The 12,394-nt window shown below is 17.9% G+C and overlaps 2 protein-coding genes and 1 long non-coding RNA gene across 3 annotated transcripts; all 3 read right to left on the bottom strand.

Moving 5' to 3' along the window:
* Positions 1-252: 252 nt before the first annotated feature.
* Positions 253-8,463, bottom strand: LOC135119679 (uncharacterized). The gene is made up of 13 exons (XM_064044082.1): positions 8,390-8,463; positions 5,736-5,825; positions 4,160-4,229; positions 3,212-3,283; positions 2,914-3,002; positions 2,176-2,244; positions 1,745-1,782; positions 1,640-1,691; positions 1,212-1,281; positions 1,094-1,164; positions 563-643; positions 441-478; positions 253-316 (listed from the first exon to the last, which is right to left on the bottom strand). Exons 6-13 carry the CDS (start codon positions 2,196-2,198, stop codon positions 309-311), a joined length of 381 nt encoding a protein of 126 aa, XP_063900152.1. The 5' UTR covers positions 2,199-2,244; positions 2,914-3,002; positions 3,212-3,283; positions 4,160-4,229; positions 5,736-5,825; positions 8,390-8,463; the 3' UTR covers positions 253-308.
* A 6-nt stretch (positions 8,464-8,469) lies between these two features.
* LOC135119683 (protein ECT2-like) lies at positions 8,470-10,860 on the bottom strand. The gene is made up of 5 exons (XM_064044084.1): positions 10,800-10,860; positions 9,398-9,494; positions 9,170-9,330; positions 8,836-9,043; positions 8,470-8,678 (listed from the first exon to the last, which is right to left on the bottom strand). The coding sequence occupies exons 1-5, from the start codon at positions 10,830-10,832 to the stop codon at positions 8,470-8,472; spliced, it is 708 nt and encodes a 235-aa protein (XP_063900154.1). The 5' UTR covers positions 10,833-10,860.
* Positions 10,861-11,418: 558 nt separating this feature from the next.
* Positions 11,419-11,825, bottom strand: LOC135119634 (uncharacterized). Its single transcript, XR_010278308.1, has 3 exons — positions 11,730-11,825; positions 11,602-11,655; positions 11,419-11,544 (listed from the first exon to the last, which is right to left on the bottom strand). It is a non-coding gene; the product is annotated as an uncharacterized LOC135119634 (long non-coding RNA).
* Positions 11,826-12,394: the final 569 nt, after the last annotated feature.

Here is a 12,394-nt window from a genome sequence, read left to right as displayed (position 1 = left end):
GCATTTTTTTTATAAAATTAACTTTAAAATTTTTATTAATAATGCAGGAAGCACGGTTTTAGTTAATAGTATAAAAAGTATATTTTGTACAAAACTTAACTTGTGCTATTTTTAACTCTTGAAAAAAAAGAGTCACCGCAATACGAGCTCTATAACCCTGGTCACATCCATACAAAACCTCGCTATACGCAGACTATTAAAATAATGACAAATGGTAAACCTTAATTTTTATTGATTAAAAAAATTTTCAAGCTGCTGTTTTTTTTTTTGACAAACGCTCTTCAAATTTTTTCTTATAGCAAACAATTTCAGGTTTCTTTTATTTAAAAAAAGTAATAAACTTTCATAAAATAAAAAAAAGGTTTGTTTAGTACAACAAATAAACGTATATATAAACTTTTCTAATACAAATAATAATTATATTTATAAAAAAAAGTTACTCATTTTTAAAAAGTTCAAAAGTTTTTCTGATTTTTTTCTAATAAAAATAATAAAAATAAGTAAATCTGTTAAAGTTTAACAAAAAAAATATAAACTAAAAAGTAAAATAATAGTAATAAACTTCTTTAAACGAGTTTCCTGTTTATCAGAACGCGTTGATGTGATTGGTAGAGGTTTTAAAGCTAATGATTGGATGTTTACACTAAAATAATAATGAATACAATAAATAATAACGAAAAAAAAATTCAGAATAATAAAATATTATATTTATATAAAAATAATATGAAATTTTTTAATAATCATACAAAAGTTTAAAGGAAAATAATATAAATATTATATCAAACTTTATTGCAGTAAATAATATGAATAAATAAGAAACATTTTCAGAAAAAAAATTTAAATATAACTTATTTATATAAATATATTGTAGGATAGTAAATAATAATAAGAGTTTAAAGGAAAATATAAAAATATTATATTTAACTTTATTGAAATTCTGTGGAATAGTAAATAAAGTTTAAAGGAAAATAAAAAAAATAATATTTTTTAAATAATTTGAAACTGTTACAGAAGTAATAAAAAAATATTTATATAAAAAATGTTATTTAATAATAAATAATAATATAAAAGTTCAATAGGAAAGTATATTAACTCTTGCGCAGTTGTAAATTTTTTAGAGATTTCATTTATACTATTCTTTAACTCAAGTAGTGAAGGTTCCGGCTATTATTATTATTAATATTATTGTTCTTGTTTTTATAACAGATTACTTTTTCTTCCGTCTCGTAACTAATAATGTCGTCATCCCCAACAGAATAGTTTCTTTCACATCCGTTGCAACTTTAATAATAATAATAAGTATAGTAATAATAATAATTATTATTATTATAATAATAACATAATTTTTTAAAAAATAATAACGGAATACTATAGAAAAAATAAAAGTCAATAAAAACTTTTATGTAAAAATATACAAATATTGTTTATACTATTAAGGAAAAACTACTTAAAAACTTTCAAAAGTTTATTTATATATATATAAATATTATAAATAATAATACCAAAATTTTTTTTTAAAATATTATAAAAAAGTTATCTATGAAAATAATAATAATATATTCATTAAAAATAATCAATTGAAAAATGACATAATTGATGATATTTAGTTATTATTATTATTATTATAATTAAAAATTACTCTGTTATGGAGGCCTTTAGTAAGACGCTCTTACCACTATCACTAGAAAGCACTACAAAAAAAATAAATAAAAAATATTTTCATTCATAATAATAAAAAGAAAACTTTCAGCATCTTCAGAAGTTGGTCTAAGTGGTTTATTGCTATTTTTATATATAAGAGAAAACGCTTCCTTTAGTATAAATATATAATAAAAAGTAAATAATAGTAAAATATATAAAGTAAAAAAATTGTTATAAAGTATAATAAAAAATTATAACAATATGTATTTATCAAAAATTATATTTATTGTAATAATAAATTTGTATAAAAAAATAAAAATTAGAAATAATACTAAAAAAAATATAAGAGATATTTGTTTTATAATTATTAATTAAAATATTAAAAAAATAATATTTATTATAAAAATATATAAAACTTTATTTTATAATAGTTATTATAATAAAAATAATAATATAGAAAAAAAATAATAATTATATTGCAAAATAAAAAAAGCAGCAAATAGAAGTGAAAATAAATGACAGTCAGAAACCTACCTCACTTTCAAGATCTTCAACATCGTAAGCAGGAAAACTATTGAGCCTTCTTGCCACTGCAGTTTGATGCTTTACAGTAATAAATAATAATATTTATAGTAATAATAAATATACGTTTTTATTATTACTTTGTATTTGTATATTTATAGATTTTTATTAATAATATTAATAAATGCAAGAAAAAAGTTTATTATATAAAAACAAAAAAAATATATAGTAGTTGTAAAAAAATGAATATGAATATTTACATGAAAGTTATAAATAATAATTATATTATAATAAAGAGTAAATAGAATTAAGTTGTTATCCTTGAAAAAGCTGATTGGTTAATCAGTGTAAGGTTAAAGATGATAGGCTAGGTTAAGGGATTAGAAAACTTATTAATCTCCTAAATATTGATTGGACATAGTGCACTTTGCGAAGTTTTTATTAGTCAACCAAATGATAAAGAGGAGTGATATTGGATACTACAAAATAGTTGAGTTCTTCTAGTTTATTTGCAGCCAAATAGATATCATCGCACCCGATAAAAAAAATTGGAGACTTTTAAGTTTCTCCATGACAACGTTAATATAAAAGTAATAATATAATAGTAATGATAATAATGGTTAATAATAATAATAATAATAATAATAATAATAATAATAATAATAATAATAATAATAATAATAATAATAATAATAATAATAATAATAATAATAATAATAATAATAATAATAATAATAATAAATAGTAAACCTTCTGGTGAGACGGACGTCTAACTATAACATTTTTATGGTTTATGCTTGACTTATAAGTCTGCGGATGCGTTATTCTAGTAAACTTTGCTTTTTATTTTTTAAATAAAATATTATAATGACAATTATAATAGTAAATAATCATAAATAATATTAATAACATTAGTAAATAATAATAAAAATTAAAATTATAATACTAATAATAAATAATAATAATTATAAAAATAGTACATAATAATAGAGAATAATGATAAATAATAAAAATTAATATAACAATAATAATATTGATAAGAAAAAACCTGAGGTTGCAAAACTCGAAAAAGACAACGCCGCTCGGGAAGTTGTGACGGATTTACTGTAAGTGAGCGGATCTTTTATAATAATATTTTTTTACTGTAATAAATAAAACTTTAAAGCTTTAGTTATTTTAAAAATAAAAAATAAAAAATAAAAAAATACTAAAAAAGGAATATTTTTTGTATAAAAAAAATATTAAAATTTTTTTTATAAATAAATAAAGTAGATAAAAATATTAAAAAGTATCAGAATTTGCTGAAAGAAATATAAAAAATGAAATATATATATATAAATATATGAGAATAATAAATAAATTATATATAAAATATCGATAAAATAATAATATGTATAAATAAAATAATAAAGGAAATAACAAAATTGAAAAAGAAAAAAGAATATTAAAAAAGTTGAAAATTTTTTTCAGTAAGAAAGTATAAAAAATATATAATTTTCATAAATATTTTAATATAATAGTAGATAAAAAATTTTAAAGGAAGCAAATTGTACATAAAAATGAAAAAGAAATTTTTTTATATATAAAAAAATATTTAAAAAAAGTAAAAATTTTATAAGAATTATATTACTTTTATAAAAACAAGAAAAATAGTATATAGAAAAATAATAAGAATTAAAAAAATATTAAATTTCTTTAGATATTTACATATAAAAATATATAAATATTAAAAAAGAAACAAAATTGTATATAAATAAGGGAAAAAAGTTTTCAAATAAAACTTTTATAATAATATAGTATTTATGAATAAATAAATATAGTAGTAAAGAAAAAGTTATAAATAAAAAACAGAATTTTGTATGAAGTAAAAAAAAGATACTTTTATACATAAAATATATTATGAATAAAACTATTATTAATGTTTAAATATGAAGGTAAAAAAAAGAATTTATATAAAAGTAAATGAATAATGAAACTTTTCTTAATAAAAGTAAACTTTTTGCCGGCAAAAGTTCGATATCTGCAGGAGATTTGCAAAATCGATGGGATTCACTTCTTTTTATAGTCTTCGTTAAGTTGTATAAAAGTAAAAATAAGAAAAAGTTATTATAATAAATAAATATTTTATAAAAAAATAAATAAAATAATTAAAGATAGTAAAAAATATGTACATAATATTTTAATATTTCAAAAAAAAAAATAAAAAAAATCGGTATTTAAAAAAAGAAAAAAGTTTAATAAATTGCTATAGTTAAAGATATAAATATTAATAAAAAAATTATGTTTCTTTAAAAATGTTTCAAAGTTTTTTAAAGTTTATAATAATAAATACAGAAAAAATATTTTAAGAGTTTAATATATTAAATATAATAAACAAAAAAGTATAGAAGCTACACAGTTTATAAAAAACTATAATAAATAAAAAAACCTTATTAATAATAGTAACTAAGGGTAATTTTTTTAGTTGTATAGAAGCTTTTTAGATATAAAAGGAGAATCAAATGAATAAAAAGAAAAAGAACAAATTTTTAAAAGTTTTTATTATAAAAAATATAAAATTTAAAGTATAATGACATAAAGAGTTCAGATTATATATAAAAAGTTTATCAAAATCAAGCGTGATATACTTTTATTACTTTTATATTATGTAAAGGTAAAAATTAAAGAAATAATAAAATAATATAATATTTTATTAATATTAAAAATTATAAATAATATTTAAAAGAAGTATACATAATATAATATATACAAAAATTATAATATAACATACTCTTTTTTTTTTATTATTATAAAAAAAATTATATTATTAACAAGTAAAATATATAATACTAATAAAACATAAAAACATGAATTATAATATACATTTATTTTTTTAATATAAAAATTTATATAATAAATAGTAAAACTTATAGTGATAATAATAATTAATTAAAAATAAATTATTATTTATAAAGTTATAAAAAGTTATAATACATTTAATAATTTATAAAAAAATTTATGTTATTAACAAAAAATATAAAAATAATAATATATGAAAATTCGTAATATAGATATATTATAATGAAATTTATATTATAATAATAAATATATATAAATTTGATTTATAATTTTCATTATAAAATTCATATTAATAAAAAGTAAAATATATAAAAACAATAATATATAAATATAATTTAGATTTATTACTCATGAATATAAAGTAATTATAACAGGATAATAATAAATAAATATAATTTGATTTATTACTTATAAATTTAAAGAAAATATAATAAAATATATTTTATAATTAATATTACGTAAATAAGTAAAAATTTGATAACTTTTTAATAACTAAATTTATAAAAAGTTATGAAAAAATATACGATTATTAATTTTATAAAAAAATTTATATTATTAACTAGTAAAATATTCAATAATAACAGAAAATAGAGGAGATAATAATAATAAATAAAACTTAATTTTTTTAAAAAATAAAATATACAAAATAATGTATAAAAATAATTGTAAAAAGTAAAAAAGTTTATACTATAAATATAAATAAGAAACACTAATAATAAGATAATGAGAAATACTTTTATTTCTTCCTTTTTAGTTTCTTTATTATTTTTATTTTCAAAAGGTTTTGTTATCTCCTTAAGCACGTCACGAAGATTAAAGTGAACCTTAACGATAATAAGTATAGTAAGTAAAAGTTGTAATAAATAATATTAAAAAAAGAAAAATTTAAAAAAAAAATAAAGTTTACATTTTTTATTAGAAAAAATAAAGAAAAGTAAATTTTTTATAAGTTAATAAAAATAAGAAAGTAAAATATAAAGATTATAGTAAACATAAATATATAATATAAAAATAATAATAAAAAGTAAAAATATCAATATATATAATAAATAAAAATAAAAAATGGGAAAATATAAGAAAGTATTTAGATAATTAATTTTTTTAAAAAAATTAGTATTAAAAAAAAAAATTTGTCTATCATAAAAAAGGAATTTATAATAATAATAAAATACTTAAAAATTATTTTTTATGTCATAAATATTTAAATAATAAAAGAAAATTGTTATATTAATACAATATATATAATAATAACTTTCATTACAAGACATATAAGTTTATAATAATATAGTAGAAAAAAAATAAAAAAAAGTTTAAATATAAATATAATAATAATAAAATATAAATTTCTTAAAAAAGTCTGGATAAATGTTTTCTTATAAATATAAAAAGTAACTTTATATAAACATGATAATAATAAAAGTTTATATAATAATAAAGTACTAAAAAAAAATTATAAAAAAGTTTATTTACAAATAAAAATAGTAATAATAAAGTAGTCAAGCATTAAAAATTTTTAAATATTTATTTTTTCTTATAAAAAATAAATACTATATATATAAATATGATAATAATAGTAATAAATGTGTTTTTATAATAATATTGTACAAGAAAAAAAATAAAAAAAGTTTATTTATAATAAAAATTTATTAATAACTAATAAAAAAAATTGTATAAATAAATCAGATAATAATAATAATAAAAGTTTGATATGAAAATAAATGTAAATAATAAAAAAAAGTTTTATAAATACTATAAAAATATCGGGATAAAAAATAAAAAAGTTTTAAAACATTTCTATTAATAAATATTATAAATATTACAGTTCTAATAATTGCTCCAATACAATAATAAATAAAAAAATTAAAAAACTCAAATATTATAAACATTGTTGTAAAAAGTAAAAGTTTTATTAAAAATGAGTTTGTGAAAATATATTTATTAAAAAATAGGATAATAAAAAAAATAAGTTTTCATGTAATACAAAAAAATAAAAAAGGTTGAATATTATAACAGATATTGACAAAAAAATTAACAATAAAAAATTCCGACATAATAAATAAAAGAATTTTTTTTTCATATAATATATATTTTTATAAATAAAAAAAGTCTTATAAAAAGTTTGTAGAAATATTTTTTTAAAAAAATAATTTCATAAAAAATATATTAATAACAAATGTTTACTAAAATAGTAATAGATTCTACCAAAAAAAGTTCGTATAACTAATATATAATGATAAATACCTAATAAAATTAATATGAAAAGTTAAATATAGTTACAAAAAATAATGAAGAAAAAAAGGATTAAAGAAAAAATAAAAAAATTTACATAAAAAATTAAAAAATAAAAAAATTTTTACATAAAAAAGTTATAAATAATAAAAATATAGAATATTAATAATAAATAAATAAAAGAAAAAATTTTATTAAAAATTTTCTAAAAACTTTTAAAAAGTTTAGTAACGTAAAAAATATTTTAAAAATAATAAACATTTTAATAGTAAAAAAAACTTTCAAAGTGTATATTAATAATAATAGAAAACTAAAATATACAATTAAAAAATTTATTAGCAAATATAAAAAACTTTTAAAGTTTTATAATAATGATACGTAAAATAAATAATAGTAATAATAAAGTAAAAGATATTTATTAAAAAGTTAAAAAAATATAATTAGTAACTAATAAAAATAATAATAATAGTAATATACGTTTTTATTATAATTATATAAAATAAACATAAAAAAAAAGTAGAAAAAGTAGTAACAATGTTTTTTTTAAAATAAAAGAAAAAGTATTATAAAAATAAATTACACATTTTTCATAAATAAAAATTTATATACAAAAAAATAAATAAATAGACTTATTAAGCCAAAGTATAAAAATGTAATATCCTTTTTTTAAAAAGTAAAACTAAAGTAAATAATTAATATTTGTTGAGTAAGATTTTATATATAAAAAATAAAAACCTAATAAAGATATAGAAAAATTTAATATTGCGGTAATATTTTTAAATAAAAATTGATAAAATATAAATTTGCTAGTATTTATTTTTATTTACATATAAAAAATATTTATTACATATAAATAATAATAATAAAGTTTTTTTAATGAATAATGATAATATTAATTTTTTATAACAAGTATAAGAAGAAAAAAAAGTAAAAATAATAACATAATAATAATAATCCAGTTTCCATTATGTAATTATGTATTATAATTTTTTACCATTATTATTTTTATAAAAAACTTTAATTATTACTATAAAGCTGATCATTAACTATAAAAACTTTTTTATTATTTTTATTTATTGATTATTTATTTCATTATTTATATTGTAAAAACTTTTATAATAAACTTTTTTTTAAAGTTTTTTGAAGAAAAGCATGTCACCTTTTTTTTATTTATTGAAGTTTGTCGTGCAAACTTCGGCGTAAAATAAAATTCTGCTTCCTGTGAATTCATAAACTTTTTCATATTTTCCTTAAAAAATGTATTTTGTTATTTATTTTTTTGTTATAAATAATATTATTTGCCTGAAGAAGAGGTTTCAAAGCGCTCAAAAACTCATCCTTGGCGGCCGGCGTACTCTCAAACAACCACGTGTTTCTCTCCTCTTGAACAGCCAATCCGAACAGTTTATCTCCACGATAGATGTGATGTGGTCGGCCCGCTTCGTCCTCTATAAAAATATTAGAGGTACTATTAATTAGTATTAAGCATTTGTTACTGGGATTTTTGTTTGTTTATATGTTATTATTAATATTATTTTTTAAGTGCTTATTATTGCTTTTATTATTTATTATTATTCTTTATTTATTATTTTTCATTATAAATACCCGAAGGGCTCTCAAATTCAATCAACGTGATTTCCGGAATGCTCACGTGTTGGATGAGAGAAAGCTTCTTTTGAAGACCCTCATTGGTAGCAGCCACGACAATTTGATCATTTAAAAGAAATAAAATGACGCCGATGCGGGAAATGGGCCCCACGAGGGTTGCCGGTAATTTAGCCAATAGTCTACTTTGCGAATTGAACGTTTGCGTCTAAAAAATATATAATAATAATAACAAAAACACTAACAATAATAACAATAATAATAATAATAATAATAATAATAATAATAATAATAATAATAATAATAATAATAATAATAATAATAATAATAAAACTTTAATATTTTCAATGCGTTGCAGTAGAGAATAGACGCCAATTTTGTAGTCGACTTGCCGTTTGACGTCGTTGACTTTCCGCGTCATCTGCGAGATATTTTCAATGGCTTGTCTAATATTTTCATAGTCCGGATGCCCCCCATTCGTCGCTTTTAGTAACGCTTAGAATAATAATCATGAACAAATAATAAAAATGATAATAATTATAATCATAATAATATAAAATGCCTTCAAGTAAAAGGGGATAGCGGGGAAGACGTTGAACAGGTTGAATAAGTAAAGCTTTTAAGCTCTGTCTTTTGCAATAGTCCTCTTTTTCTAGTTTCTATAAAGAAAATTTGAATCCGAAAGTATAATAAATAAAAATGACTAAATATACATAAAAAAATAAAATATATAATAATAAAAATTTACAATAAAATTTTTTAAAATATGAATTATTAGATATATATCCGATAATAACATTAAAAGTTGTAAACAGTTCGCTTTTATATATAAAAATAGTTTTACACTAAAAAAAAGTAAATCAAAATGTTTTTAAAAAAATAAAATTATTTTTTGTAAAGCATTTTCAGTAGAAAATAAAAAACTTTTATTTTTTATCATATAATTTGTAAATATTTTTAGGGCAAAAACAAGGCGCTTAGCCAGGATACAAGATAATCAAGCAAAACTTGAAATTTAATGTTTTACTTTCCAAAAAACTTTCATATCTTTTTATTGGCTGAAGGGTTAAGATAAAGTTAAGATGTAACCAAAAAGGCAATAATATTTTTAGCAGAAAATGATTAAATGTTAGTGGCTCTTAACACAGTCCAGAAAAATTAAAACTTATTTTAATAAAATAAAACGTAAACGAGAAAAATATTATAAAAAATTTATATAAATTAATAATATAAAATAGCAGAAAAATATTTTTTTAAAAAGCGCAAAACTGTAAAACAGAAATCTCATTGTAATATTGCTCCGAAATAATTTCATTGAATACAAAAAAATGTAGTTCAATAAAGGTAATGGAAATTTATCATTATAATTTATTGTTTTCATTTATAGAACAAGAAAATAAAAAAGTACGAATATTTAACAAAAATAATCGATAATGTTATTGACTCAATATAGTTTCATTGAATTTAATGTAAAGAACAGTTAGTACAATAAAAAATATTGAAAGATTTCCCAAAAAGGAAATTCAGTACAAGAAAATAAAAAAACAACAAATAAATAAAAAAGTCGATTGTTAATATTGGAGCGAAATAATTTCATTAAATATAATGGCAAGAAACATTTGGGTATAATAAATATAATGATAAAATTTACAAACACGTATTTATTCCATGTAAGGATATGAAAAAAACGCAAATAACAAAATCGACTGATAATATTTTAGCGCGATATAATTTCATTATAATGGAAAAATATATTTTAAGTTCGATAAAAAAAATGAAATATTTCCAAACACGTCAATTTATTAAAATGAAATTTTTTGGAGCATAAAAAAAATTGTGAGAAAAAAATATAAAATAAAATCTATTTTTTAGTGCAAAATAATTTCATTAAATTAATTAGAAAATAAAAAAAACTTGTTCTACAAATATAATGAAAAAAATTATGAATATTATATTAATCATACATTAACAAATTTGGCAAACTTTTCAAATTTCATAAAACTATCGAGTCTCTGCTGTGAGCGATCGTAATCGTTGATATACTTCTTGTAGAGTTTGAGTTCCCTTTCGCCTAACTTTTAGTTTATTATAATAATTTTATTAACTTCATAAATAAAGTCGTCACATTAGAAAAAAAATTTAAAAACTTGTAAATTTATTAATATTAGTTAAAAAATTATAAAAATTAAAAATTATCAAACCATAAGTTTTTCTTTATAGTATAATTTAAATTATGGTAAAAGTAAGTGAACAGTTAACTTTTTTAATATTCTTAAAATCTGAAACAAAATTATTTAAATTACTACGTGCTACTTAATAAATTTTTTCTTAGCAAGATTATCAATTACGTTAAAATTTGCTTGAGAAAAAAAAAAGAATTAACAAAAATAAAATTTCTAAAAAAATTAATATAAAAATTATTATTGAAGGCATAAGCCAGTCCCTCTGCTAAGAAGAAGTTAGAAATTTACAGTTTTGTGCTATTTAAAAATACAATTATCATTACCTTAAAAAAAATAATTTATTAAGTATACAAAACTTATGTAGTTTAAAAAAAATTTGCAAAAAAAGTTTTGCCAATTCTAAGAAGACGCGGCCAATCATGCCACTATTTTCCCAGTCTTCAAGCTCTTCTTTAAGAGCCTGCTGAAGTATAAGAGACAACTTTCGAAGTTCTTCTACGTTTTGGAAGATTATATTGATATCGACCTGTAACAGATAACTTAAAGTATACTTATATATATATTACTCTACTATAAAAAAAACTTTTGAACAAAAGTCATCCTGAATTACGAATATGTCTTCGATTTGATCCCTAAACTAATTGTTTAAAAATAGTAAATCAGCAGGAATGAGAGACTGCATTGCGTTTTACGTAGTAAGCAAAAGTTTACTTTTATTAATATTGCAAGCCAAGCTGTGTAAGCAGTTTCAGTCTCGTAAATTTCTTTAGCTATATTCCAACGCTTTCCTTCTTTGAGCATTATAAATGTGTAAATGTGTCTTTCATATAATCCGGTAAACAACCAACATCCAAGTAGCTTGGTATAGAACTTCAAAGCACAAATATACACACGCGAAAATAAAACTATACGGCGGTAGAGGGCCCCGGAAATATATATTTGTCTATATTATTGAGCGGGAAGGCTATATTTTAATAATTCTAAATTAAGTAAAAACACAGACTGACTTTTATATCAGTAAAGCTTCAAAAAGGCTGCTTGTGCATATATTGTGAAGCTCTCAAAGTTATTAACTCTTGTTAAACCCGTGAATTAAAACTTTCATTATACTTATTATAAATATGTTTTAGTTTAACATTAACATTTTTTCTGTAAAATATGAAGCGAAGTATTTTATTATTAGTGATTATAACCGCACAGCTTAAAAGAAACAGAAAAAAATTTTCGTTTTATCAAGGTTTAAAATAGTTTTTTCAAAGAAAATTTTTTTTAAAATATACACATTTATGAGGGCAGGATAGTTAATTTGTTAGGGATTTAAAACTATTTAAAAGCATCCTTTTGCCTAGAATTGCTAGGAATATATTAAAAAATTA

This window comes from Zophobas morio, unplaced genomic scaffold, assembly GCF_036711695.1.
Source record: "Zophobas morio isolate AGI-343-1 ecotype UQ-CSIRO unplaced genomic scaffold, CSIRO_AGI_Zmor_V1 ptg000277l, whole genome shotgun sequence".
Taxonomy (NCBI): domain Eukaryota; kingdom Metazoa; phylum Arthropoda; class Insecta; order Coleoptera; family Tenebrionidae; genus Zophobas; species Zophobas morio.
Note: the sequence above shows the minus strand (reverse complement) of the source record. Positions and strands in the feature narration are given on the sequence as shown.